The 27,965-nt window shown below is 55.4% G+C and overlaps 2 protein-coding genes across 2 annotated transcripts in view; both read right to left on the bottom strand.

Moving 5' to 3' along the window:
• Positions 1 to 317: 317 nt before the first annotated feature.
• SLC6A7 (solute carrier family 6 (neurotransmitter transporter), member 7) lies at positions 318 to 19,530 on the bottom strand. The gene is made up of 14 exons (XM_006766240.2): positions 18,941 to 19,530; positions 14,264 to 14,447; positions 12,490 to 12,621; positions 12,098 to 12,332; positions 9,931 to 10,069; positions 8,287 to 8,421; positions 7,267 to 7,370; positions 7,032 to 7,156; positions 6,251 to 6,363; positions 5,809 to 5,940; positions 5,248 to 5,347; positions 4,941 to 5,041; positions 4,213 to 4,380; positions 318 to 1,753 (listed from the first exon to the last, which is right to left on the bottom strand). The coding sequence occupies exons 1-14, from the start codon at positions 18,971 to 18,973 to the stop codon at positions 1,544 to 1,546; spliced, it is 1,911 nt and encodes a 636-aa protein (XP_006766303.1). The 5' UTR covers positions 18,974 to 19,530; the 3' UTR covers positions 318 to 1,543.
• A 6,515-nt stretch (positions 19,531 to 26,045) lies between these two features.
• The window catches only part of CDX1 (caudal type homeobox 1), a 12,444-nt gene continuing 10,524 nt past the window's right edge, over positions 26,046 to 27,965 (bottom strand). The window contains exons 2-3 of the mRNA XM_006766337.2: positions 26,845 to 26,990; positions 26,046 to 26,290 (exon numbers count right to left, since the gene is read on the bottom strand). Coding sequence (XP_006766400.1) covers positions 26,069 to 26,290; positions 26,845 to 26,990 — 368 coding nt within the window. The 3' untranslated portion in view covers positions 26,046 to 26,068. The remainder of the gene's footprint in view (positions 26,291 to 26,844; positions 26,991 to 27,965) is intronic.

Raw genomic sequence — 27,965 nt, 5'->3', positions numbered from 1 at the left:
GGGAGAGGGCATGCTGCAGGCCCTGGTTCGGCCCCAGCTCTGCCAGCCTCAGCTGAGTAACCCTGACCGGGGGCCTGGGCTTGCTCGCGTGTACAGTGGGGAACCAAGTGGTCTTTCGGGGCTTTCCTCACCTTCTTCATCATCCTTCGTCAGCCCCACCCACCCACCACTGCCATAGAGAAACAGTGTGTCAGGAAAGAAGCCAGGAGAGCCAGGACAGGAGGCAGCTGAGCCTCCGTCTCCTCATCTGAGCAATGGAGCTGGAAGGCCTGTGCTGCCCACCTCCTGGCTCTCTGCAATAAGGAGGCAGGGTAAGAAGGGTGACCTCATTGGGTTTTATTAACAAGTAACCAACAGAACACAGATGGGTCGGGGAGACACCGGGAGAGAGACGGGCGCAGAGGCTGGTGTAGCTGCACGTGGGGGCCGTGCCCCACTGGTGGGGAGCTCGCCGTGTGCAGACCTGCTCAGGCATTTTCACCCCCCGCCCTCCTCTCTCAGGGACGGAGGGACCCAGGGCAGCCCCTCTGTGACTGAGGATTGAAGATACCAAGGCTTCTGGCCCCAGGCCTACGGTGTCAGCTGCCTTCTGCTATCTCCACCCTCATGCTCGAGTGACCTCCATCACCCTTGCCTGGGCCACCAGCCCCTCTTGCCTGTCCTCCACAGGCCTCTCACCTCCACCCCGCCCCCTCTAACCACTCTGCACACTGACCCAGAACAACATTCTTTCTAAAGCACACACAGATTGTGCCAATCCCCTGCCCACCCCGTACGTATCCCCTCCCCAATATTCCTCATCCTTACTTAGACCTTGTTGTTACCTAGCACCTTCTTCTCCCGCCACTCTTCCTGCTCCTCAGCTCTTGACCTCCTCCTGGACCCGGGGCAGGAGGAAGAGGCCACAGGCTAATCTCTACTCCGGCAGGGTCAGCCCCTTGCCCAGAGGCCTTCCCCACCCTGCCTTCCTCTTCCTCTCTTTCCAACTTGCCCACCCTCCAGGAAACCTGACCTGCACACACGAACCAGGAGGGATCTTTCTCCTACTCGACTTGTTAACCCTCGATGCCCGGGGCCCGATGGGCCTCCAGACACCCTGAGTGTCTGCCTGCTCAAGGTTCTGGCTGTGTGGATGGCTTGGGGGCAGGCTCCCTGAGAAAAGGGAGGGGCCTGTGCCCTGGACACAGAGGAGAGGGTAGTGCCAGCTGCCACAAGAGAAAGGGAGCTGGCTGGTCAGGAGGCCTGGGGTTCAGTCCCCTCTGCCATGAGACCTCAGGCACGTCCTCCTCCCTGGCCTCGGTTTATCCATCTGTGAAGTGAGGGCTGAGCTAGATCATTCTCAGCTTGGAATGTGTGTGTGTGTGTGTGTGTGTGTGTAGGGGGTAGATGGAGGTTTCAGGGGAGGCAGAGACCACAAAGAAGGACTTGCATTGAGGACTGGCAACACCATGGCAACCTCCCACAGCCTCAGGCCTCCCAGAACCCCAGAGGTCGCGGCTGCCTTTGCACTGGGGCAGGACCTCCTGTCCACCTGCTTCCTGCCTCACATGATAGACTCCTCCTCCTCGGCAATCTCTCGGTCCACCTCGATGGCGGTGTTCTCGAAGCTGGTGATGCCCCCGTACTTGCGCATGTGCACCATCAGCGGCTTGGGCGACTGGCTACCTGGCAGCGTGGCCACGTACATGCCTGTCCGGTTCTCCTCCAACGACGGGCCCCAGTCCATGGCCGGCCGGCTGGCCTGCTGGAGCCTCTGCAGAGGAGCAAAGACAGCGGTGGGAACAGCCCGAGCTCGAGCAGTGCGTCCTGGGGCCCAGCACCCCGCACCCAGCACCCGGCAAAGACCTTCCACATCCCCTGGGTTAGTCCTTGCAACAGCCCGGGGATGGGGGTGCTGTTACCCGCCCTGGGGACTGAGTCACATGCCGGGATGAGACTCGTGCTCTGCCTGCCACTTTCAGGCTGGGCGGCCTTTGGGCACAGAATGTAAGCTCTGTTTCCTCGTACCTGGGACTCAGGATGCCAGTGAGGGTTGCTGTGCAGGATAAGGCCCAGGAAACGGTGGCTCTGGTTATGGCTGCGTGGCAGCCAATATAGGAGCCCAATCTGGGTCCCTTTCCCTAAAATGCTCCGTCCTAAGGAGCTGGCAGCTTTGGGGAAGAGCCGTGGACTTGGAGAACTGAGGCAGGAATTAGCTCTGACCCTCCACTCGGCCTCATTCGGACTCTGGTGCCCGACCTTTCCCTCTCCGACGCCCCATTTCCATGGAAAGAGGAAGCTGACTACAGGGATGAGTAAGCCTGGACATTCTAGGTTCCTTCTTCCTCAAACCACATTTCGGAAGCCCACTGCCCTGCCAGGAAAAAGGGCCCCAGACTCTCCAAGGAGGAAAGACAACCGACAGTAAGTGGAGCCCAGGGGGTGCAGGTCAGAGACTAGAATGTATGCCATGCCCTCAGCCCAGGGCCTAGCACGGCTCTGCACTCAAACATGGCGACACTTATTAAAATCTATGAAGAGCATGTCACCCCGCTGCTCAGAAACCTGCCAATGGCTTGGCACCTCACTTGGAATGAAATCCTAAGTGCTCGTCACAGCCTCTGTGTCCTGGCCCCTGTCTTCCTCCCTGACTTCCTCCTGCCACTCTCCCTCTCCCCTCTCTGGTCCAGTCACACTGACCTCCTTGCTCTCCCCAAACATGCCAGCCCCTCTTGCCTCTGGCCTCTGCACTAATGGTTTTTCTGCCTGGAACGCTCTCCCCTTATCTTCCATCCTGATCACCTTGTCAAGTTAGGCAGGTGTCTGTCAGGGCCGGAAGCCCTGGTCTCTGAAGGCCTCACTCTGGAGCTGGACAATGACTCTTCTGCAGTGCCCCCTTTCCTCCCCAACGACATGCCTCTCCAACCGGCTGTGGGCAGCTGGGGCAGCAGAGCAAGGCTTGGGAACCATAACCTTCCAGGGGGACTGGAGCCCTTCACCTGAGCAACCCCTCTTCCTCCTTCCCTTTACAGATACCCTGGCTCTCAAGCAAGGAGACCCGTTTTCTGTAGTAGCACGAATGGGCTCCTGAGGTTCAGAGAAGGCAAGGGGTTTGCTTCCAGACACACAGCAGCTGGAGGCAGAGCAGTGGCTGGACTCCAGGACCCCTGTGGTCTGGGCAGAGCGGCCACAACCCACTTCTGCCAGGAAAGGGCTCTGAGCCCCCCGAGGGACAGCTGAAGGGCAGTGCAGCTGCTTGGGGAGTGAGTAGTGTGCTGGTAAGCAGGCTGGGGAGGAGGGTGAGGGTACAGAAGGCCTGATGTGTAGTCAAGTTCAGTGGTGCAAATATTCCCACTAGTATCCTCAAGTTATCAATGGTTTGACAAGTGACTAATGACATTCCCAAATATTTCACAATTGGCTCTCATGAGGCAGTACTAGCTGGACCCACACATCTCTGATGGGGTGCAGGGGTAGGAGGTGGGGTCCTCAGGCACTCTCTGCTGGCCTGCAGGCTCATTCAGCTCTGCTCACTATGACAGCCTCTTGCCACCAGAGGACTCCACGCCCATGGCCTCAGCGGTGAAGGGCTCAGTATAAAGAGGGCACCCTGAGGCTCAAGGGGGGTGCGGGACCTCTCCGTGACCACACAGTGTCACAGCAAGCCCGTGCGCCCACAAAGGGTCATTACCCCCCCTCTTCTGAGGTTTTCAGATCCCCGTGGGCCTCTCCACAAAGCCCTGGCCATGAGGAGGGCTCACACCATCCTCCCTTTCCCAGGAACCCCACGGCAGGGCTCCTGGACACAGGAGGAGGGAGACAGCCCCCCTCTGGGGTCCCTCAATGTTGCCTTCTGCCCCTGAGTCCCTTAGGGAAGCTCTGGGCTGGTGACCAGAGTGCACGTCCTGACCTGCCTGACTCACTGTGGGGTAAGTCCCTTGTCCTCTCCCCAGACAAGCAGTTGTTGGCTGACAATGGTGGCCTTTGGATTGTGGCCCCCAGAGTCCCCGTGTGATATGAGGGGCCGCAGGGCAGGCCTGCCAGCCTACCTCCGCCCAAACAGGTTTGAGCTGATTCAGAGCTCAGGGTACTGGTTAGAAAAACTGCTCTTAAAAGAAGCCTGCAAGGCCCTGGATCAGGTATGGGTGCAAATCTTTTCTGCTTTAGCAGGTGAGCCAGGGCCAGGCCACAGGTCGGGGAGGCTGAGGGCAGGCAAGGTGGCGGCCGACTCACCTCCCAGAGCGAGCCCTCCTCTCGAAGCACAGCCACCAGCATGCCGGCTGGGATCAGAAGGCAGGACAGCAGGCCCATCAGGATGCCCAGCAGCTCCGCCCAGGCTGGGAAGCGGTAGCTGCCGTACTCGGAGGGCTGGTACTTGACGATGCTATACACCAGCAGGGCCTGCAGGGAGGGGGCTCCCAGCATCACAGTGCGCCTTCTGGCCCCAGGGCTTAGGATAGCCCGGGTCTCAGCTACCTTAAGGCCTGAGAAAGCCCAGCCCAGGGCCATCCCAAAGCCTGAGACAGCCCAGCTGGACACCCAGTGTCTGAGATAGCCCAGTCCTACGTGGTGCCAGAACCTGTGATGGTCCATCTTTGTTTTGGAGCCTGAGCTAGCTCTGCTCAAGCTCACCCGATGCCCAGGCCTGAGACAGCCCAGCTCTGAAGAACCCTAATTGCTGAGATGGTCTATCTCTGACCTGTTCCCACCCCACGGCTGAGAAAGGAGAGCCTCAAGGCCCAGCCTAAGGCCCAGAGGCCTGAGAAAGCCGCATTCACTTTGCCAACCAAACTGAGGACTAGGCCCAGCACAGACACAAAGGCTGGGGGCATTTTGGGGGAGGAGAGTAGACCTGATCCTGGTGCCCAGCTCACCCTCAGCCCTACCAGACTGAATGCCCAGAGGGGCCCTGCTCATAGCCCTGGGCCCCAGCCAGCAGCCCTCCCACCCACCCCAGTTACCAGGAGGGTGGCTGGGGTCAGGAACAGCCAGCAGGCCCTGAAGTAGAGGCCCGGCTTGAAGCCCAGCATCATATGGATGTCCCGGCAGAACCTCTGGATACCTGCACCGGGAGGAGAGGAGCATGGCCCCACCCACAGGTCCCTCCCACAGGCCCCTCCCAGAGGCCCCACAAGTGCCAGCAGCCTCTCCTCCACCCCAGTGGCCCCCACCCAAAACCCGGGCCCTTGGGAACAGGCACCCAATTGCTGGGGGACTCCCCTCTCCCAAGGGGGAAGTCTCAACTCCGCCTCTCCGGGCCCCTCTCACCATATACCCGGGTGACAGCAAGGCATGTGGTGATCACCACCACCATGAGCCCGAAGCTGGCGCTGTAATCGTCTAGAAGGACCAGCCAGTACATGCCTCCCTGGAATACAAGTCACATCTTTGGGGTCCCCTCACCACAGCCAGGCTTCCTGCTGCAGCCCCTTCTCTAGGCAGGAAGCAGCCAGGCCGGCGGGGAGAGCCAGCTGATGTCAGCATACCCCCCGTCCACCCGCCACACCCTACTTGAGTCTGACAGCAGCCTTAGATGCAGGCCCCCCATTTAACCGATGGGAAAACAGACTCAGGGAGGTGAAGCCACTTGTCCTGAGCTCACTCAGCAAGTGCAGGAGCGAGGCTTGAACCAGGTCTTTCAGACTCCAAAGCCACGATCCTGCGTCATAGGCCAAGGTGCCGCTTGGGAGATAGGGTCTGAGGTGGTCTAGGCTCCTCCCAAAGAGGTCAAGAAAGTGGGTGATTCAGGGAGTGCACAGCCTGGCCACAGACACTGCCAGAGGTTCCTCCCAGCCTCGCCACCAGCCACCTGTCCCCAAAGCCACTCACATCAGTGGTGAGGACCAGCCCCATCAGGTACATGGCCACGCAGATGAGCCCTGAGAACACCACCTTCTTGGGTCGCAGGTAGTAGGGGAACTCATCCGTCACAGCTGTCACAATGGTCTCCAGAAAGGCAAACTGGGGGGAAGGAAGGGGGTTTCTGAGTTCTGTCTCGGCCACACGCATATACTCACACAGACACGGACACACACCACACAGACACACACATATATCACACACCAGACACATTACACATAGACACACAGGCAGACACGATACACAGACACACACAAACATCACAGACACACCCAGAGACACAGACACACATATCACACCCACAGACATCACAGACACACCCAGATCACACACACAGTCACACATCTCACGCACACACAGATACACACAACGCACGTGCCCTGAGGCACCTAGTGGTATGGACAAGGCTCACCTGACTGTCCAAACCGAGAGTCAGCAGCATGAAGAAGAAGAGAAAGGACCAGAAGGGCGACAGAGGCAGCATGGTCATGGCCTGTGGGTAGACGACAAAGGCCAGGCCGGGGCCTGGGCCAAGGGCACACGGGGTCAGCAGCCTGGGGCACGTGGCAGGCCCCACATCCATACTCACACACTCATGGTCGCTTACACCCACCTGAGCAAACCCAAAGATGTCCACTAACTGCACACTTCTGATACTCTATTAACTCCTAGGACACATGCCAGCACATGGTCAGTGCTCAGTAAACGTAAGTTGATAGAATAAATGAATTAGTGATGAATAATGAATAAATTAGTAATACCTCCTTTGAATACACTTATGTACACAACCATTTGCACAAACAATCCCACTAACACACATGCTTAAACGTGTCCATTGGCACAAGACACTGATTCCCAAGATCACTCACAACATCGATTCACTTGCACACAGACATCTCAATTCAGGATATGACTCATTCGGACAAGCAAGGAGAGTTACTAATGTGACAAATATAAGACAGTCTCATACAGAAGTTCCTATATCTCCAGACACAGGTTAATGCACCCTCACTTGCACATGGCCACCCAGAGACCAGCCGAGACACGTTCATCTCTGCGCACATGCATGCATGTGCGTACACACACTCCACACGCCCATCCACAACCTTGCTGGTCCACACACAGGGTCACTTTCCAGCCCCAGCTGTGCCCAACACACATCCTTGCCTACCAGGGCCGGGCAGCCTGCCCACCTGCTTTGGCAACTTGGCCCACAGGCACATCCAGCTCCTGAGACATGTAGCCCAGCACGGAGAAGATGGCGAAGCCGGCCAGGATGCTGGTGATGGCGTTGCCCAGAGTGACGATGAAGGTGTCTCTGCCAGGAGAAGTCCAGGTGCAGGCTGGTTGACCCTCGCCCAGAGAAGTCCTCCCTGGCCCCCCCTCTCCTCCCAGCTGTGGCCCTGGGGTCCAGGAGGCTGCACTGACCGATAGATGTTCTGGTGAAACGTGTTATAGGAGGCAAAGGTGAGGAGACCCCCGAAGCCCACACCCAGGGAGTAGAAGATCTGAAGGGCAGCTTCGATCCACACCTGTGGCAAGAAGGATGCAGACGGAGCACAAAGAGAAGCAGCTGGCACACCGTGGTGTCAGAGGGCCAGGGAAGCAGGAGGAAGGAGGCGGGGAGAGAGCCAGCCAATAGGTCCAGGGATGGCGTGGGGAAAGGCCTGGCCCACAAGTGACTTGGGCTGGGAGAAACCCAGCTCCAACACTCACACTGAGCCTCTCAGGGCCTCAGTATCCCCATCTAGAAGGCAACCTCTAAGTTTGGTCTCGTTCTGAAGGAAGTAGTTCCTCATGTAAGATTTTCAGGAAATTCATGTTGACAACAAGCCCATGTAACCCTTAAACTTCCTTCCTGGAGTCAGAGGGACCTGGGTTTGGACCCCAGCTCTACCACTCTCTGGCTGTATTGCGTGGGAGAGCCCCATCACCTCTCTGGGCTTCAGGTCCCTCTGCAATAAGGGAATGGGAGTAGGGTGGTGATGAGGATTAAATGACTACATATATGCAACGTGCTGAGAGCGTGGTTAGGCACAGTCAGCTGTCAATAAATATGAAATGATAGCCATCAGTAACATTGTTGTGACCAATATTACAAAATGCCCTCTGTGGGGTTGGAATCAAACAGATCAAGGTTAGAATCCCAGCTTTGCCACTCCCTATGAAACCGTAAGCTGATCACTGACTCTTTCAGGCCTCAGTTTTTTTCATCTGTGAAATGGGAGAATAATGTCTACTTCATAGAATTGTCGAGAACAATAAATGAAGAAGACAGGACTGAGCGCAGTGCCTGGTACTGGAGGCTGACCGCATGAGGGATTCCCACCCTGCCCACTCTCTTTCCTCCAGGGACCCCCTGCCCCCTCTTTCCTCCAGGGATCCCTATTTCCACTTCCCAGGTCAGGCCTGCCCCCTCCCTCCGCACCCTAGTCCCGATGGCCTCACCTTGGAAGACAACAGGTAGTGGAACTGGGGGGTGAGATAGAACTGGATGCCTTTCCAGGCCCCTGGGAGAGTGACTCCACGGATCAGCAGCATGACCAGAATGAGGTAGGGGAACGTGGCCGTGAAATACACCACCTGAGAGGCGTTAAGTGAGAATGGAAGGCAGGGTAACTTCCTCTGCCCTGCTCCTCTTCTAGAAAGCCCCATCTTACTCCCAAGGTGGGAAACAGCCATCAACCTATGATGCTTCTTTTCCCTCCCTTCCTCCCTCTTTAGCCCTCTCCCTTCCTCCCTCTCTCCTCACACCGATACCATCAGCCAAGTCCTGTCACTGCTTCCCAAGGCTGCCCAAATCCATCCAGCCCCTCCGGATCCACTGTGGCCCAGTCCAGGCCACCATCACCCCTCCCCTGAAGGTCAGAAGAGCCTCCTGCCCCACATGTCCCCTCCCCCTCGGCAAACCCACCCCATGTGGTCATCAGCCAGCATGATCATCAGCTGGACATTCCCAGACTCCCCGCTGCCCTGTCTCCGCCCTCAGCAGACACCGTTGAGTCCCAGGCTCCCTGCTGTGTTGGCTTGCACCCGATGACCTCTCCTCTCTTTCTAAAGGCTTTCTTCTCTGGCTTCCTAGTGTTTCTTTTAATGGTTCTCTTCCAAATGGACATCACTTCTGAGTGCTTTGCAGAGGGACCAGTTCTGATTCATAAATGATTAAGTAAATCATTCAGGTTTCCAAGTCCTTCCAAACTGCTTTATGGCCTTCTCGCCCTTCATCACCTAAAGTAGACACCTGTGGCTTAGTCTGCCCAGCATCTCATTGACCTTCAGATAACAGCCTCCGACTCTCCCCAGCTGGGGCTGACTCCATTCCTGGCTCCTGGGGTGGGCCCAGCACGCCCCTGCTCCTAGCCACAGTGGCTGGTTCAGGGATGGGTATGGCAACCCAGCTTACCCAGTAAGACTCACTTCTAGGATTCTGCAAACTGGGGAAGGGAGAACCCTTCACTAAGCGTGTAAAGTGTAGCCCAGAGCTGCTGGGCGACCGCATACGGAATGAAGCCCAAGAACACTGCTGAGAGACAGGGAACCACAGTCCTGACAACACTAACTGAACCCCTAGACCTCTTTTCTGCCGAGGCCCATTGGGCTATTTATAACATCATTCGTAGGCCGCACAAAATTACCAACTTAAAATGAGCCTGCTCTGTTTGGTCAAACATTTCATTAACTCACCCCTAATGCTTTGGCAGGGCCGGACCAAATGATTTCTCGGGCTTTATGGGGCCCGTGGGCGAGATGTTCCCTCCGTTTGCCTCCTAGACCCAGTCAATCCAGCACACACTCTGGATTTTCCAATTGTGACAACTGGGTGCTGGCCACTTGCATCTCAAAGGGCTCTGATTCACAGCCACGCTCCGAGCTTTCAAGAAACACTTGCCTAGCCGCTTCAGAGTGCCAGCACTGGGTCAGGACACAAACCTGAATAACAAATAGGTCCTGCCCTTGGCAAGTTCCTAGCCGGTCCTTACCTCCACATCTTCCCCAGCTCCATGCCCTTTCCCTTCCCCTCGCCTCTCAGGTTCAGTCCATGCCCTGCCTCCTCCCAGAAGCCCTCACCCCTCCCAGCCCCTCGGGCCTCACCTTGCCTGAGGACTTCACACCCTTGAGGATACAGAGGAACACGATGACCCAGGCGAGCAGCAAGCAGAGGCAGAGGTTCCAGCGGATCCCCCCAGGGCTGCCGATGCCCTGGCTGCCTTGGATGTGGAGAACGTAGCGGCTGTGGGAGACGAAGGTCTGAGTGTCTGCTGGGCACGCTCCACTGACATGGAGGAAAGCTGTGGCCAGCCTGCAGGCGATCCTGGCTAGCGTCCACTGGATTTGGTCTGTCCCCAGACCAGCTCTGCACCTGGAGGCTGCCTCTACAGACCACATCGCCCAGGCTGCCACCCCCTTTGATTGCCATTTGGATTTGGTGCGTGGGAGGCAACAGTAGGAGACTGGAGGGTGGGAAGAGTGAGGGGTTGGGATACTTGCACACACACGTGTGCACATGCTTATGCACGCACGCACACATGCATCAGAAGGCCGGGCTGTGACTGCCTTCTTCCATAGCAAGCTCTGGTGGGCAGCCTTTCCTCCAAGGCTCCCGACCTCTCTGGCTCCAGTTCCCCGAGTACCCCTGCTTGCTCCTTGGCTCGGGGGTGTTACAGCTGACCCCCTTGCTAGTTCCTGGTGCCTCACTATTCCGTGTGGATTCCCTCACACTGTCACCTCCCTCCACTGAACTCCCTTTGCTAACGTCTTGGGAGAGTGCTGTCTGCTTTCTGCCGGCACCCCCACACCCCCAACGCAGTGGGTCACGGTGCTTCCATGGAGACCCCAACAGCTGCTGGACCCCCACGTCGCATTCTTTGGCTTTAAGCTGCAGGCCCAAACTTCGCCTTTCCCACTGGCCAGACATACTCCTCAGCAGGTGTATACACTCTGGGTGGACTTTACACGGACAAATGGGGAAACCGCATAATACATGTAAGTTGGAGACCAAAATATTTCCAGACATGGGGTCCATCTGGGGGCAGATTCCTAAGAGCAGCCCTCGGCAGATGAAGGGTTGGGGGTACCTGGTCCGTGTCCTCTGGTCAGCCAATGGGTGACATCCTATGGAGGAGGGACTATGTTCATCCCCTTTTACAGAGGCAGAAACTAAGGCTCCAAAAGGTTACTATTACTGTTAGTACCTTCACCATTGTCAGTATGATCAGCTAGCATTTATTGAGCACTTGCTATCCACCAGACTGGATGGCAAAATTTATATGCCTTCTTTCCTTTTCTCCTCATGGCAACCCTCTGAAATACTATTATACCCACTTTAAGATACAGTATCAGGCCATAGCTGGTTTTTTCTCAGTGGATAGAGTGTTGGCCTGTGGACTGAAGGGTCCTGGGTTCGATTCCAGTCAAGGGCACATGCTTGAATTGCGGGCTTGATCCCCAGTAGGAAGCGTGCAGGAGGCAGCCAATCAATGATTCTCTCTCATCGTTGATGTTTCTATCTCTCCCTCTCCCTTCCTCTCTGAAATCAATATATATATATATGTGTGTGTGTGTGTGTGTGTGTGTGTGTAGCTACACTAATAAAAGAGAAACATGCAAATTAACCATCACTCCATCACTCCGCCATACCCCCCAGCCAATCAGAGAGACTATGTAAATTAACCCAACAAAGATGGCGGTTAATTTGCATACTCAGGCGTGGAGCAAAGGCTGAAGATGACTGAAGATGGCGGTGGCCACAGAGCTGGAGCGAGCAGGAGGCTTGGGTTGCTCCTGGCGACGGAGGAAGTCAAGCTTCCTGTCGGCCCTGGACTCTGCTCAAGGAGGGGCTGGGGGCCTGGGTCGCTGGGGGCGACCCAGGCTTCCAGCTAGCCCTGGCCTCCACTTGAGGAGCTGGGGGAAAAAAAGGAGGGGCTGGGAGCAGCCGGAGTGGAGAAGCCAAGCCTCACTGCTGTGGCTGGACCAAAGGCCTGGGTCCCGGGTGCCGGACGGAAACCAGTGCCGGCAGACAGGGGAAGGAAGGCCTATTGCGCGAATCTTCGTGCAATGGACCACTACTATATATATAAAAGATAAAGCATCACAAACCAAATAAGTTATTTAAGGTCACATAGCCAGTCAGGTGAATATCTGGGATTAGAACCTAGAGTCCACCTAATACTAGCATCTTTGAAGTGAACATTGGGCCCCTTGGGGACTCAGGCTCATTCCTGCCCTCCCCCAACCCCCCAGGGCATGGGCCCTCCCAGACCTCCAGTACTCCTCGCTGGGGCTGACGGTGCTGGTGAGGTTGAGGGGCAGGGCCCCGTTGCCATCCTTGGAGCCTCTGTGCTCAAGGCAGAGGTCTGTGTTCCACCAGTTGCCACAGTGCTCCCAGGGCAGGTCGCTGGTGAGGGAGGCGAAGAGGTAGAAGAGGACGTAGGCGATGATCATATTGTAGTAGATGGCCACCAGGCCCACAATGAGCAGCATGGCCGCGCCGGCACCTGGCGTGGCGACAGGGGCTGCCCTTAGGCCATGCCCTCCTTGGGGCCGGCTGTGTTTCCTCCGGGAAGCCCTCCCTTTCTGGAGGTTAAAGGGTAAGGGGGCAATCACCTGGCCTCCCTCAGGCCCAGACCACTCCGGGGACCCCTGAGGCCTCACCTTTGAAAAGGGGGCTGATTTTCCAGACGGCCAGGGGTCCCAGGCTGGAGAACTGGCCCAGAGAAAGCTCGAGGAAGAAGAGAGGGATGCCGCAGATGGCCAGCATGAGGAAGTAGGGCACAAGGAAGGCACCTGTGGGGAGGGGTGGGGGCAGGGTCGCAGGGGGTCAGCTCCCCCAAAGCCCAGCTCTAGCCCAGCCCCGCCCCTGACCAGTGGACACCACCTGTGACCTGAGGGAACACTTCTCCTGTGGCTTGGGACTGTCTTCTTTTCTACCATCAATCACTGAGAGCCAAGGGGTGGACAGAGATTCACTCACCTCTATAGCCCCAGTGCCTAGACCAGGGCTGGGCTCAGAGCAGACACCGAATGAACAAATACATGAACAAACGAGTGAATTCCCTGCTGAAGATAGGGCAAACTCCTCAGTGCCGAAATCAAGCCTCCCATTTACCTGTCCCCCCACCGCCCCACTTTGCCATCTCAGATGCTCGTGGCTGCCACCTGTGGTCCCATGTGCCCAACATCTCTCCCCGCTTCCTTCACATATTGGCAGCCAACTCCTTAGAGAACTTCCCACCACCATATGGCTCTGGAGGGCCTGCCAGTGACAGCAGCCAACCCCTGCCCACCTCCTCATGGGCACATATCCCAAGCCAGGCCAATTAGAGACCTTCTCTGCAATTCTATATAGATTCATTCGGATGGCAGTTCCGAGGAGGAAGTCATTCCAGAGTTGTCTCTGGCCACCCAACTGCAAGGAGGAAGCCTGTCCCAGAAGAAAATGAGGCCAGCATACAGAGGAAAAAGGAGTCGGGAACCGGGGGATGGGGTGGGGGGAGGGAAGGTGCAGAGAGAACTGTGGATACTGTGAAGTTCCTGGAGCTGCAGAGCCCAGTTCCAGACCTCTTCCCAGTCATATCATTCATCTGTCGTTGCTTTGTGTAGGTTTATTTGGATTTCTGTCGCCCTGACAATATGAGCTTCTTTAACAGGTTTGATAGAGATGGGAGGAGATATGGATTGCGGGTAGGCGTGCACTGGCTCTGCGGAAGATAGTCCTGGGGGGGATGTTGGGTCAGCCACTGTGGGACCCTGGGCAAGGAACTGGCCTCTCCAAGCCCAGGCGTCCTCGTCAGGACAAAGGTGCCCACCCAGGAGGGCTGTCGTCAGGGTTAGATGAGACAGGCATGGAGAGCATCCACCCCGGGGCTGGTAGATGGTGAGTGCTCAACCCCAGCTATTGTAATAAGACTAAGAACAGTCACTTGATGGAGAAGCCGGGACAACAGATAATTTGTTTAAGATGGCAGAGACTCTGTGTTCGCAGTCAGAATGGAGGAACCAGGAGAGGAAGAGAGATAGAGGATTCATGAGCAGGAATTAGATAGAGTAAGGTTCTGGAGGAGGTGTGGCGGTGGTGGTGGTGAGAATATTGAGAGTGCAGTGACCACTGACAGGCAGATTCAACTCTTCCTCATGAAGGAGAGGCAGCCCTCTGCCCATCACTCAGGGCCCAGGAAATGCCAAGGCTTAGGCTTACTGTGTCAGACTCATGCTGGGGTCGAGAGAGAGGGGAGAGGGGCCTGGGTGATGGAAAGGGACAAGGCAGACAACTCCCTCGTTCCAGTCCCAGGTTGCTATAAAACCACTTTCAACTAATTCTGCTCAGTGTCCAATAGGAGACGGTAGCTAAGGCAACTTCAAACCTCAGTCCACCCGGAGCCTTAGCCCATCACTCGGCTGCTCCTCAGGCAGGAGCTCAGGCCCATACCTCCTCCGTTGGTGTAGGCTCTATAGGGGAAACGCCAGACGTTCCCCAGGCCCACACAGTAGCCAATGCAGGACAGCAGGAAGTCCAGTTTGCCTGTCCAGTTCCCCCGGTCTGCGGCAAAGTCCACATCCAGGTCTACGTCACCCTGGTCACTGGGGGTCATCAGCAGGTCTGGAGTGACGGGCTGCCAATAAGAGAAACCAAAAGGGTGAAAGAGAAAGGTGAGGCTAGGATGGATCCGTGACCACCAATACAAGAATATAGCCTTGAATAGGGCTGCAAGAAAGACATTCTATTGGTTCAGGTGATCAATTCCTCTCATCTGGGCTAACATGGCCCATAAGCAGGAGCTCCTCAAGGTTTTCGGTGACTGCAAACTTATGAGACCAGCAGGGTTGCTCGGGCACTAAGAAAGCCACCGCGGTCTTCGCTTGGCTAACACAGAGGTCAAATCAAGGGAGGGTCCTATTTTGAAGATGACAACGATGATAATGATGGTGAACTTACAACAGTCACCATGCATTGAGCAGTTACTATGATTGTGCAATAAACATTTTACTCCCATTACTGGATTTCATTCTCAAAGCAACCCTGTGAGCTAAGTATTCACCTAAGCTCCATTTCAATGCCGGGGAAAACTGAAGGTCAAAGGGGAGTCCTGCCATTGCTGAGGTTTTTACAAGGCTGGGGAGTGGGAGAGCTTCCTGAAGTTCAGGCCCATGTCTTCGGACACAGTGCTGAAGTTTAGCTACTCCATTCTGGGCACCATATTTTAGAAAGACACAGACAGTTTGGAGGGTGTCCAAAGGGCGGGTGGCCAGACTGGAGGTTGCTCAGGAAAAGCGGTTACTTGAGGACAAGAGGAAGGAACTGGGAAGGCTGAGCATAGAGAGGAGAGGGCTCGGAGGGACTCTGAGCTCCCCTGAGGAAGGGAGGAGCTTTATGCTCAAGGGGGCCTCCAGAGGACTGTGAATTTTAGTTCACGAGCAGGAAGTTGCTATTTAGGCACCAATCTGTCTCAGAAGTCATAATCTTCTTGTCACTGAAGGGCAGATGTATCCAGAGGGAATGGAGGCCGGCAGTCCCTAAGGGCTCCCCTTGTGATTCAAGGAGGGCGGGGAAGTCCACCCGCATTCTCCCTTCAGGCTGGGGCTAGGAGATGGATCAGCTGCTTGAAATCCTGGTCCCAAGGGATGTGAGTTAGCATGTCCATGGACTGCCTGGGCTTAGGGCCTGGAAGTAAGCTCAAAGATACCAGGATGGCCGCCTAAAATCCAGAGAGCAGTTTCCATACGTGACTCCAGGAATGGGTCAGGAGAAAGGGGCAATCCTACTTTTCCTGCTTGCCTCTGAAAGTCTCACCTCATGGCAGAAAAGATGGAACTGCAAAGAAGGCCAATTATGAAAGACATCCATGGTTCTCAGAGAGAAAGAACCCCCTGCTTCCCACTGAGGACTGGTTGTGGGGAAACAGTGATGCCACTGGACTGGGAGTCAGGAGACCACAATTCTAGTCCCAGGTCTGTGCCAAATCACTGTATGACTTTACGGAAGAGTCTTCCGGGCCTCAGTTTCCCCATCTGGACACTGGGAGGATTAGATAGGCGAGTGTTTCCAAAAACACACCCCTTGGTATTCTGTGGAGAAATGATTCTTGATTTCAAAGAACTTGGGAAAAGCTGAGTTAACACAGGTAAGACAGGTTTCTTTTCACAGGACTTGTCAAATAGGGACTGGAGTAGACAGTATTTCCCAATCCTATTTAAGAAAAGGGTTTCAAGGAGCTGGCCTGCCACGATATACTTGGGGAAATACAGGTCTAGACAATCTCTACCTAACAGTCTCTGGCTCTGATGTGTGAGGCAAGATTCTTCGCTGGATCGTGTCAGATTCACACACGGGGGCTCAGGACGACCTACTAATCAGGGTTGTGTTTTCCCCTAAAATTGCCCTTCCTGCCACCAGACCAAGAAAGTGTCTACACACACATCAGCTGGCGACAGAGGAGGCTTGCTGGGGATTTGTCACATGAGCGTTGCTGGGATGAAGGGTGCATGTGTCAGAGGACTGGATGTGTCTGGCTGTGGTGACAGGGTTGGTGCATTAGGCTCAGGTGGCAGAAATGGGGTAACAACGTTGAGTTGACTCTCAGTGATAGTGACGAGCATGGGGGTGATCCTGCCTGAGGAAGGGTAGTGGTGACCGGGACAGCCTGGCATGATTATGGGTGATGGTGACGATAATGAAGAACATGAACAGCTGCTTTTTAAGAAAATGGGCTCCCAGGATTGAAATATATGCCTGGTGGTTCTTTAGCTGCGACCTCGGCTGAGGGTGGCAGCAGCTCTCAGACCTATCTGAAAACTGCCCCTTCCCCCTGATGCCTTTCCCCTCAAGGCTCCCTCACCAGCTGGAACCACGCCCTCCTAGGTAAGCTCCAGGAGGGATGGGTAATGCCAGATGACAGGGACGGATACTGAGTGGTGAGGCAGGCCTGTCACCCTGAGAGCCCCCCAGCCCCATCCCGGCCAGCTGGCAGGAAGGCCCGATAATGAGGTTCCTCTGATCCCTTCTGAGAAGCTGCTGCCCTTTCTATGTTCACAGCGGCCCGGCTCTCTGTTTCCATGGTGACAAGAGTTCCAAGAGCTGGATGCTGCCAGCTCTCAATCCCTCTCTTCCCCCAATCAGAGGGAAGCCTGCTTCTGCTCCAGGAGCAGGGAATGGGGTCCTCCATCGCTGGAGGAGCCCCCAACCCCACCATGGAGTGAATCCCAGGGGCTGGAGCAGAGGATGGAACCAGTTGGGAGACAGAGGGAAGCAACCACATCAATGGGGCAGGACTGGAAGCTTAATGAGTCCATGTACACTTCCTCTGCGTGTGAGGCTCCCTCTCCAGATTATGTCCACCTCCCCCATTCCCCACCCAGAGTCAGAAGGAACACACCTGAGTTGGGCAGACCTACACCTCCTCTTTTAGGGACCAGCAGTATAGGTCACCAGCAGCGCCAGGGCTGGGAGAGGTAGGACCGCCTACGCCAAGGTTCTCATACCTTGTTCAGGATGAGAGGCAATAGGAATCCTGAACCCACGTTCATCGGCGCAGATGAGTTTCAAGGAGGGGGAGGGATGAGCCCAAGGTCAAACAGCAAGTTAAGGGCAGAGCAAGACCAGGACCCAGATCCCTGACTCTCAGCTCAGTCAGTACTCATTTCTGAACATTGTTGCTCCTGGCATTTCCTGCCTCCCTGCCCCCTTCTCCTTCAGACCAAGGGAGGGGACCCTGCGGCTAGGTGGCCCCACCCCTGCTCTGCTGGTCCTAGGTTGCTCAGCCCACCTTTAGGAAAGCACTAAGCTACACCCCTCTCTGCCTTGGTTTCCTTGTCTATAAAATGGGGATAATAAGCCGTAGCTCCCAGAATTGCTGGGGGATTACTACGGCTTCACAAAACATGGCTATTTACATAATGTGTGGTCCTACGGCAATGAGGGGAGGGATTCGTGTGGGGAGGGGAGGAGAGGGAAGAGCAGAAGAGAATAGAAAATAGCCAGGCAGAACTCAAGACCCAAGAGACCCTCAAATGGCCCAAAGAAGTTACTCATGTCAGGAAGAAAAAGGACCCACTTATCAGTGTCCCACGGGGCTGGCCAAGGGCAGAGAGCTTGAATAAACAGGGGAGACCCTTGGAGGAAGAGAGTGGTCAATAACACCGGCCCCAAGACGGGCAATTGTCTCACATCTACTAGCACCTTCGACCGGGGTCCTGCTTTGGTGCTGACATGGGGGATGGGCAGGCAATGGTCTAGGTTAGAGAATAGTAAGGGGCATCTGCAGAAATAGTGCCCTGGAGTTCTGGCGCCTTGGCTGGGACTGGTAGTTTTAAGCCCAAAGCCAGGAAACATGGCCAATACTCTCCCTCCCCAGACCTGTGCCACTTGGCTGGGAGGTCCAATCCCATAGGACAAGGTGGGGAGGGGCTGAGGCTGGGCCCAGGGCCCAGGGCCCAGGAACACATAGGTTTGGCTGCCTCTCATGCCAGCTCTCACCCCCATATCCCCTGGGTCTCCACGTTCCTCACTCCTTGCCTTTGCCTCCTTCTGCCCTGCTGCGGGGCAGCCTGGGGTCCTAGCAGGGACACTAAGCTGCCTGGGGAAGGAGGGAGCAGGAGGAAGCAGGTGGTGGGCCCCAGCAGGCAGGAGCAGGGGCTGGATGGCACAGGCGCTTCCGCTTAGAGTGCACAGGGGAGGACCAGGCCCATGCCCTTCCCCGCCACCCCCACCCCCGAAATTAGTCAAGTTCAAGGCTGGTGCTCAGCAATCCCCCACCCCACTCCGCCATCATCCCCCCCTCCCCTTCCCCGGGGTAGGGCGATTGGAGAGGGGTGGGTGCCTGGCCCTAGCCACCCCTACTTCCCGCCTCCTGGGCTGCAGACACCTGTTCCAGGACCTGGCCCAATGAACCCCGGGCCTAAACACGCTACCTCCCGACCCTCAGACGGGGGTGGGGTGGTCTGGGGTGGCACAGGCCGTGACCCGTCCCTCCCTGCTATCCAATTCAGCCCGGCCTTCCCCGGAGCTCTGAACTGGGTCCTGGTGCCCCCCTGCCTTCCCCGGCCTCGCTGGGGGCGGGCCTCCGCACTCCCCTCTCAGGTGCGCCCCCAGCCCGCCCTCGTGCCCTACCTTTCGGAGTTGAGCTTCCTGGAGCTTCTTCATCTTGGAGGGCAGGTTGCTGGGGCTTCCCGGCTTGTCTTCCCTTCAGCGCAGAGAGCGGGGAGCGAGCGGGAGAACGGGAGATGCGCCGCCGGCCAGCGCCGCGCCTTTGCCCCGGCGGCTCCGTGCACCGGCTTTGGGGGCGCGAGCGCAGGCGCTGCCGTCTGTCGGCTGCGGGTGTGGGGCGCAGAGCGGAGCTGCGAACGCCAGTCTCTCTCTACGCAGGGCCGGAGGCTGGGGAGGGGTGCACGGCTGCGCCCGCGTAGACACCCAAATGGACAGACCGCGGAGGGGTAGGGATGGGGGGATGCGCGTCCCCTCGCGCAGAGCTAGGATTGGAGGGGCCAAGCGCGTAAGGTGGGGGTGTCTGCGATGGAAATCCTACGAGGTCTGGAGGCCTCCGCCACAGTCTCCTGCGTGACCTTGGGCAAGTAACCTCCCCTCTCTGGGCCTCTCTTTCCTCGGCTGGGCACTAACAGTCCGTTGTGGGTTCCAGCACCCCAGTGCCTCCTCCTTTTGGCTGTGTGACCTTCCTACATTGCTTAACTTCCCTGCACTGCCACTTCTGCATCTGGAAAATGGGAATAAGAATCTTACTTCCCTGCCCTAGCCGGTTTTGCTCAGTGGATAGCGTCAGGCTGTGGACTGAAGGGTCCTGGGTTCGATTCCTGTCAAGGGCACGTGCTTGGATTGTGGGCTCGATCCCCAGTAGGGGGCGTGCAGGAGGCAGCAGATCAATGATTCTCTCTCATCATTGATGTTTCTATCTCTCCCTTCCTCTCTGAAATCAATAAAAATAAAAAAAATAAAAGAATCTTACTTCCCCTATGAGGAACTCAGGGAGATGGTGCATGGAAAACATTTAGGGGTTCAGTAACATTTAACTGACCCCTCCTGCCAACAAAAGAAAAACAGCCATTAGTCAGATATTTACCCAATCATCCAATCCACCAATATTTATTGAGTACCTAACGTGTACCAGATCCTAGGCTAGGTCTTAGTTCATCAGCACAGTGACCTGGGGAGGCAGATGGTATTATTCCTATTTTACAAATGAGGAACCTGAAGCACAGAGAGGTTAAGTTCCTCACTCAAGGTCACACAGCTGGTGAATGACACCAGTGCCAGAGTCAGGCCTCATGGAGATTCCAGGTCAGTAGTGGCCCTGAACACTCCCTTTTCCCTTGAGCTGAAAGTGAAACAGGGAGGTTTGGGCAAGAAGAAACAGGGCAAGCGCCACTGGGTCATTGTGATGGTTTGTGACTTAGATCATGAGCACCTGGGCTCCTGTCCACCACCAGCAGTATGACCATGGGAATGTTATGATTGCACATCTGTCAAATACTCAAATGGGCCTCCAACCAGCCCTTGCCTGGCTGACCTTATACAGCAGCGATTTTCAACCTTTCTTCATCTCATGGCACACATAAATGCATTACTAAAAGTCTGCGGCACACCAAACAATATATTATTTTTTGCCAATCTGACCAAAAATAAGTATAATTTTGATACATTCACATAAGATGGCTATTGTTGTGTTGGCTGTTGTCATTTTTTTTTATTTGACAATCTAAGGGAAAAGAGGTCAGTGCCCCTGACTAAACAGTCAGGTATTACATGTTTTTTTTTGTTTTGTTTTGTTTTTTAATATATTTTATTGATTTTTCACAGAGAGGAAGGGAGAGAGACAGAGAGCTAGAAACATCGATCAGCTGCCTCCTGCACATCTCCCACTGGGGACGTGCCCGCAACCCAGGTACATGCCCTTGACCGGAATCGAACCTGGGACCCCTCAGTCCACAGGCCGACGCTCTATCCACTGAGCCAAACCGGTTTCGGCCAGGTATTACATGTTTAAAAAATTCTTGCAGCACACCGGTTGAAAATTGCTGACTTAGAGTGTTATAAGGTTCCAGAGAGCCTGTGGCTAGGATGGAAAATTATTAGCTAGAGTGAATATATGCATTGGTTTGTGGGACTGAACCAGTATATGCTAGTGAACCTGGCATATGCATTAAAAATTGTTCCTCTTTCACTCTTGAAAAAAAAATTTGTTTTATTGATTTCAGAGAGGAAGGAAAAGGGATAGAGAGAGCTAGAAACATCAATTGTGAGAGGGAATCATTGATCAGCTGCCTCCTGCATATGCCAATGTGCTGGGGATGGAGCCTGCAACCTGGGCCTGGGCCCTGACCGGGAATGGAAACGTGACTCCTGATTTGTAGGTCGATGTTCAACCACTGAGCCTTGCCGGCTGGGCCCCTTTCCCTCTTAAAAGTGTCCCGGCTCAGACACTATTTCACAGGGTCGTCCTGCATTCACCAGCATGGGGAGGCCTTGAGGAGAGTGAAGGTGGGAGCCGATGTTTACCCCCTGGAGCCGGCAGGAGGTGGGAAAGGTTAAATCACAGCGAAAGCTTCGGGAAAGGCCTGGTCTGGTCCCCCTGGGCCACCTCTCCTCCCCCAGTTCCACAGCTGCTCCTTCCTTGAACCCAGGGCCGGCCAGCGCCTCTCCGGACCCAGGAGGAAGGAGCCCCTTGGCCATGAGTGAGAAGGGAAGGAGCATTCGCCCAGCCCTACTGTGTGTATTAGATGAACTCCTATCCAATATTGTTTTTCAACTCTTTCTAGCAGCCTGGGGGGACAGGTTTGTGCAGCCCCATTTGGCACCTGAGGACGCCGTCTCAGAGGAGTGATGTTGCTGAATCTCTGAATTCTGAGATAAAACAAGGGGGTCATGGATTGTGCCTGGGGATCCCAAGGAGGCCCGGCCAGTACCCTCCTTCCCCCCTCCCTGGAGGCAGCTTTACTGCACCACCCCCTCCCATTGGCACCCTGGTTTCATTAGACCCCACGGAAGGCACAGGGAGCCATAGGAACAGGAAACAGTAGCAAGGCATTAGCTCCAGAGCCTCTTATGGCCCCTTCCCAGCAGCACCTGCTCTCCCTAGATCCAGCCCTGGAGGGAGCCAGCCCTGGGGGACCGGGAAGGAACAGGGCCGGGGCTTCAGCCTTCCTGAAGCAAACGCATCATGGGGTGACTCCTGAGCATCAGCCGTAGTCACTGGGCGCACATGGTCCTGGCCCACACCTTCCAACTGAGGCCCAGAAGAGGTAGGACTTTGCAAAATCACTCTGTGGAGTAGAGGCAGGGTGAGGCCTGGAATCTAGGAGTCCGACCCCACCCAGGCTGGGCCCTCACATCACACCTTTCTGCTGTCCTCTCCACACCACAGCTGCTGTGGGGGAAATCTGTACTTTATAAAACCAACAAAACCCCAGCATCGGAAGACATGGTCCACATAAGTCAATCTACCCACTGAAGCCCCGGTTTTATGATCATACAACTGACCACGCAGTCAGCTACCAAGCATGGTGGACCATTGCTACCATCCCAGAGGAAGTCGGGGCACTACCTGGCAAAGGAACTACTGAGGAAACCAAACTGGGGAATGCTCAACCTATCTCCTCCCCTTCTCCCCTCCTCTCACTCCTCTGGTCTCACATCAAAAGAGAGATGGAGATGTGTGCTAATTTAAGGAAAGTGCCAGATGAAAATGCACTTCCTGTTATTATATAGGGAGATATTTTTAAATGCATATAAATAAACACTTTTAATTTGCTTTAATGTTCAGGCTTTATAGCTGCAGAGCATGTGTTTTGTTATACTCGTGAGTGGCGACTGTGAAGAATGAGGATCCAGATTGCTGGCCCATCTGGTGTGGTTCCGAGGAAGTGGTTCTGGAGCAGCCAGGCTAGGAGAGCCTTGCCCTCCAACGCTGCCCTGTCCCAGGCCTGCTGGGCCCCAGGCTCCGCATCCCATTAGCTGGGCCTCTCAGCCACCCAGAGCCAGGCTGGTTTTCTTGGAGCCCCACAGTCCTCTGTCCCCCATTGTAACCTGTTACACACACACACACACACACACACACACACACACACACACACACAGACACGGGCTGCTGGAGACTTCCCGTGTGAGAACACTCCACTCCCAGGGCTGGGAGTGGAGTGACCCTCTCTGCTCAGCCCACACCAGCCTCTGGGCAGTCAGTGATGGCCTCCACTAGACTGATGTTCTCAGCATGGCATGAAGGGTCTAGAAGGGAAGTCGTGGTGCTGATGGGCATGTTTCTGGGTCAGTAAGGCCGTGACCGGGCCCACGGCCTTCAGGGGAGGCCAGATCTGACTTTTGTCTGGCCCCCGGGTCTCCAGTATCAATGAGCCTGCCAACCAGCTAACATCCCTCAGCACTGGGGTCTATGAGGACATGAGAGGGCCCTTTCCTGAGTCTTACAACACCTGGTGGAACTCTCCAGGCGACAGGGAACTCACTGCCTCACAAGCCAGCCCGTGGCACGGCTTGGAAATTGTTTTAGAGAAGTTTCCTTTTTCACAGCATTCACCCCACTTGACAGGTGATCACCAACCCAACCTGAGGGCCCCACCCAACCCCTGGTCTCCCATGTAGGTAGCAGCTGCGGCTCACCCAGCCTGCCAGGCCTGGCCACTGACCTCCTGCCAGGGAGGTCTTCCGGTAGCTGGGGACAGGCTCGTCCCGCCTCAGACCTTCCCAGCCACCATCTGTCCTCAGCATTGGGGGTGGGGTAGTTGAAACATCAGTCAGGCCTGGCAGCCTGTCACACGGGGATGCAACAGCTCTATGAGCAGGTGGCAGAAACCCAGAACTTACTATGTGCTAGGCCCTGTTCCGAGATAGGTTAGAGCAGGGGTGGGCAAACTTTTTGACTCGAGGGCCACAATAGGTTCTTAAACTGGACCAGAGGGCTCGAACAAAAGCATGGATGGAGTGTTTGTGTGAACTAATATAAATTCAAAGTAAACATCATTATATAAAAGGGTACGGTCTTTTTTTTTTTTTTTTTTAGTTTTTTTCATTTCAACAGGGCCGAATCCGCCCCCGGGGCCGTAGTTTGCCCATGGCTGGCAAACTATTTTTTTTTTCTCCATTTGACAAATGAGGAGACTGTGGCTTAGAGAAGCTAAGTTACTTACCTGAACTCTCACAGCTTGGACGTAGTTAGGCTGGAGCCCAGGGCACCTGACAAAACCTGCTACTAAACACTGAGTCACAGCTCAAGTGTGGCCCTCCAGCCCACAGAACCCCCCACTCGAGCGCAGGGTGTCCACACACCTGGAGTGCCAGCAGGTGCTAGTAGGGGGCTCCTGGGTCGTGAAGCATGGGGAATGCTGGACTAAAGAAGATTCAAGGGGTGTCTTTGCTGTGGGACTTGTCAGAGCCTTTGCTGTGCTGATGCACCACCGTGACTCTCCCAGAAGGGCCGAGTCTGTAGGACTTTCCAAACTTACTTGACCAGAGCCATTTGTTTTTGGTAAACCAGCTCCCCAGTTTTAGATGAGGCACAAGGCCCAGAGAAGGGAAGTAGTTACCTCAGGTCACTCAGCAAATGTTTTTGATGATCAGAAAACTATATTCACTGCCAGCCACCCTCCCACCAACCGTCTTCTGCTCCTGGGACCCTGGTCCTTTCCCTGGTACACCTGGTTCCCTGCACCTTCAGTGAGGCCGCCTCTCCCACGTCACCACCAGGAGGAGAGAGAGGAGTGCCTGCTGCCTTGCAGGGCCCTGTGTGTGGGAGGGATCCACCCCGTGCCTTGTTGTCATGTGCCCCAGGAGCAAAGGGCAGGCTGTGCACACCTTTTATGGCTGGGCCACCTCCCAGAACAGTAAACAGAGGGGCAGGCAGCTGGCACTGGAGCCCTCCAGGTAGCAGACTCCTGGCCACCTCTGAAAGGGAGTTGAGAACAGCAGCTTTTCTCAGGAGTTTAAAAAATTATACATTACGTTCATACAGCTCAGCTTCTTTATCATTCCTCCCTTCTTGGCCTGACAGCACCCACTAGTCCTTTAGGCACCTGTTCAGACCTCACCTCCTCCAGGAAGCCTTCCAGGCCCTCCAGGAGAAGCGCAGTCTCTGAATTCTCTGCTCTCTGAGGCCCAGAGCATACTCAGACTGGAGGCTTCTGGGGGGCACAGCCATGCCTGGCACGTGCGGGTGCCCAGTGAATTTTGTAAAATCCTGAGCTGAAAGTGTTTGAAAAATTCAAAAGACTCTGCTCTATTGAGTCCGATGATTCTGCTTACAAAATGGACTTAAAATTTTACAGGCTCTCATAGACTTACTCTAACAATGTCCTGTTTTAATCGTTCAAATGCATTTTAAAGGTGACCTTGTTGTAGGCCAACGGAGGCTGTAAGGGCTTATGCAACTGTCAGGAAAGGGGGCGGATGATTTATACTTAACCTTTCCTTTAATGCTATGTAAAATGATTTTTATACACCTTTAAAAAGAGGAAAAAAAGTTTATTCTTGAAGCTGTATCCAAGAGGTTCCACTCTATGTACAACACTTGCCCAGCTGTGAGCTCTACTTGGTCCAGAGAAGTCCTCTGAGGGCCCAGGGACAGCCTGGCGAGGTGGGACTTGGCAGGGAGGGCTCTGACCTCTGTCCCCCTCCAAGGGCCTCCCCCACCCTGGGGCCCCATTGAGAATACTAGTGAGGGGACACGGCTCTGCAACCCGGAGGGGACAGCCATCAGTCTCTCAGGCCCATTCCTGTGGGCCTTTGCTCTGCGTCAGCCTGGAGAGGTTCAGGGTGTGTTAGGATGGGGGCAGGTGGAGGCGAGGCTGCAGGACCAGGCAGGTAGGAGCTGATCACATTCCTCCCCACAGGCCAACATTCCATCTTCCCTCAGCTCCATCTCCTTTCTCCAGGATCAGTCTAGTCCCTATAGCAGCCTTCTGCCCTTGAACCTACGGAGAAGGAGATAGGGATGGGGACTTATCTTGACTCCCTCACCCAGCCCTCTAGGGATGGAGACCTCCCACCCTGGGTTCCTTTATCCCTCTGAGGCCTAGAAAAGGAAAATGTCCTTATCCAAAGAGCTTGCTGCACAGATTGGCCAAGGACACACAGGGGCTGTGTGGGTGACTTGTCCAAGGTGACTCAGAAGGTCAGTGACAGGGCTGGGACTCAGACCAGGCCTCCTGAGCCCCAATGGGAGCCACGTTCCCAGCATCTGAGTCCCCAGGCCCCCAGCCCACAAGGCTGGGCCGGGGGCTAAGGCAGATACTCCTCCTTGACAGGCATTGGGGAGGAGGCGCCCAGGAGGCCAGTGGAGCTGGGACACAGGCCCCCCAGGGGCGGCCCAGTGGCAGTGGGGGTGACTTCGTGGGCTGGCAGTGGTGGCTGTGGAGGCTGCTGCTGCTGCTGCTGCTGCTGCTGTTTCTTCTTGTTCACTTTGCGCTCCTTTGCCCTCCGATTTTGGAACCAGATCTTCACCTGTGGTTGGAGAACAGAGGTGGGTGGTGCGGAGACCCGGTGACAGTGAGAGGAAGGGAGGGAGGACAGCTGAGCTCTCACTTCTTGATGTGGCGTTTGTGGCCTCCCTCCTGCTCCCGATACCCAGACCATTCGTGGACCCTGAACACATTCTCCTTCCTAAAACGTGCTCCCCTACTCTCATGACAAGCTCTCCTGTAGCCTTCTTCTTCCCCATCTCCCAAGGCCATACTCTAACGCCCCTCCTCCAGGAAGCCCTCCCTGTTCTGCCTGTGACTACTCCCTTGTCTGGATTTAAACAGCACTGATCATAGCCGGCTTTGGTCTGTAGCTAATCAGATCCCCTATTTCCCTATTGGGAGTTAGGGATGTTGGGTTTCGTTGAGGCAGGAGAGGATTTGGCAGTGGCTCAGTTTCTGCTGTGCTGTGTGACCATGGTCAGGAGGCTCAACCTCTCTGTTCTCCTCCTTTGACTGAGCTCCGTAATCTGCCTGACAACCTGGAGGTCAGATTCCCAGTGCTGCTCCTGTGGCTGAGGTGGGGGTGCCACACACCTGCCGTTCCGTTAGCCCCAGGTTGGCAGCCAGCTCCGATTTCCGCCGGATGGTGATATAACGGCTGTAGTGGAACTCCTTTTCCAGCTCCAGGCGCTGGTGGTCGGTGTAGACCACGCGGTACTTGTCTTTGGTCCGGGTCTTTCCTGAGAAGCAGAGGGACCAGGAGGGGAGGTGAGTGTGGAGGGGCAGCCTGCAAAAGGCACCGGCAGGGTCCCAGCCCTTAGAAGAAGGACCCTGAGGTGGGGAGGAAGGTACACCCCACCCCTGGGGGTGACAACCATTCCCCCCAGGCTCAGGCTTGACGACTTCTTGAGAGGCAAGCACTTTGGGAAGGTGCTGAGGCACAGAGAGGGGAAACAACTCTCTCAGGGTTACACAGCAAGCTGCTGGTGGGGGTGGGTTTCAATCCTGGTCTGCTGACCCAGAGCCCTACTCTGACCACCAGCTCCTCCAGCTTTAACCCAGCAGCTTTGGACGTGGCTGCATGACAGGAAGTCCGGGAGCCTGTGGGAAGCAGCTTCCAGGGCATCCCTGACCATGGGAGTCAGAAAGCCTCGGCGTACAACCTGCATGTTTAATATGTTCCCCAGGTGGTTCCATTCCAGGTCCCAGACCACAGGTGTGAACACCAGTGAGCTGCAGGGACATCTGGCAGGCAACGGCAGGTGGAGGCTACTGATGGCAGCTGTGCCTTTCTCCTGTGCAGAGGAGAGCAGGGAAGAGCCACGGTAGGCAGGGCGGACGCTTGCTGGACTGTCCTGGGTGTAAGGCACCTCGATTCCTGTTGAACGTGGCTGCTGGTGACCCTTGAGGACCTAGAAGTTACCTTAACAGGCCCTAGTCCTGCCCAGCCAGCGTGGCTCAGTGGTTGAGCATCAACCTATGAACCAGGAGGTCACGGTTCAATTGGCCAGGTTGCCGGCTTGATCCCCAGTGCAGGGCGTGCATGAGATACCAATCAATGATTCTCTCTCATCATTGATGTTTCTATCTCTCTCTTCTTCTTCCTTCCTCTCTGAAATTAATAAAAATATATAATTTTTTTAAAAAGAGGCCCTAGCCCTGAACACCAAGCCCTGAGCTAGGGGTGAATAGGGGTTGATCTTCCTGAAGCCATC

Source organism: Myotis davidii, unplaced genomic scaffold, assembly GCF_000327345.1.
Source record: "Myotis davidii unplaced genomic scaffold, ASM32734v1 scaffold18, whole genome shotgun sequence".
NCBI lineage: Eukaryota > Metazoa > Chordata > Mammalia > Chiroptera > Vespertilionidae > Myotis > Myotis davidii.
Note: the sequence above shows the minus strand (reverse complement) of the source record. Positions and strands in the feature narration are given on the sequence as shown.

Coding starts and splice junctions, on each gene's coding strand:
- SLC6A7 (XM_006766240.2), bottom strand. CDS start 18,973: ATGAAGAAGCTCCAGGAAGCTCAACTCCGAAAG. Junction 5,042..5,247: donor TGCTGTCACCCGGGTATATG/GTGAGAGGGGCC, acceptor CTCCCGGTGCAG/GTATCCAGAGGTTCTGCCGG. Junction 4,381..4,940: donor TGACCCCAGCCACCCTCCTG/GTAACTGGGGTG, acceptor CCCTCCCTGCAG/GCCCTGCTGGTGTATAGCAT.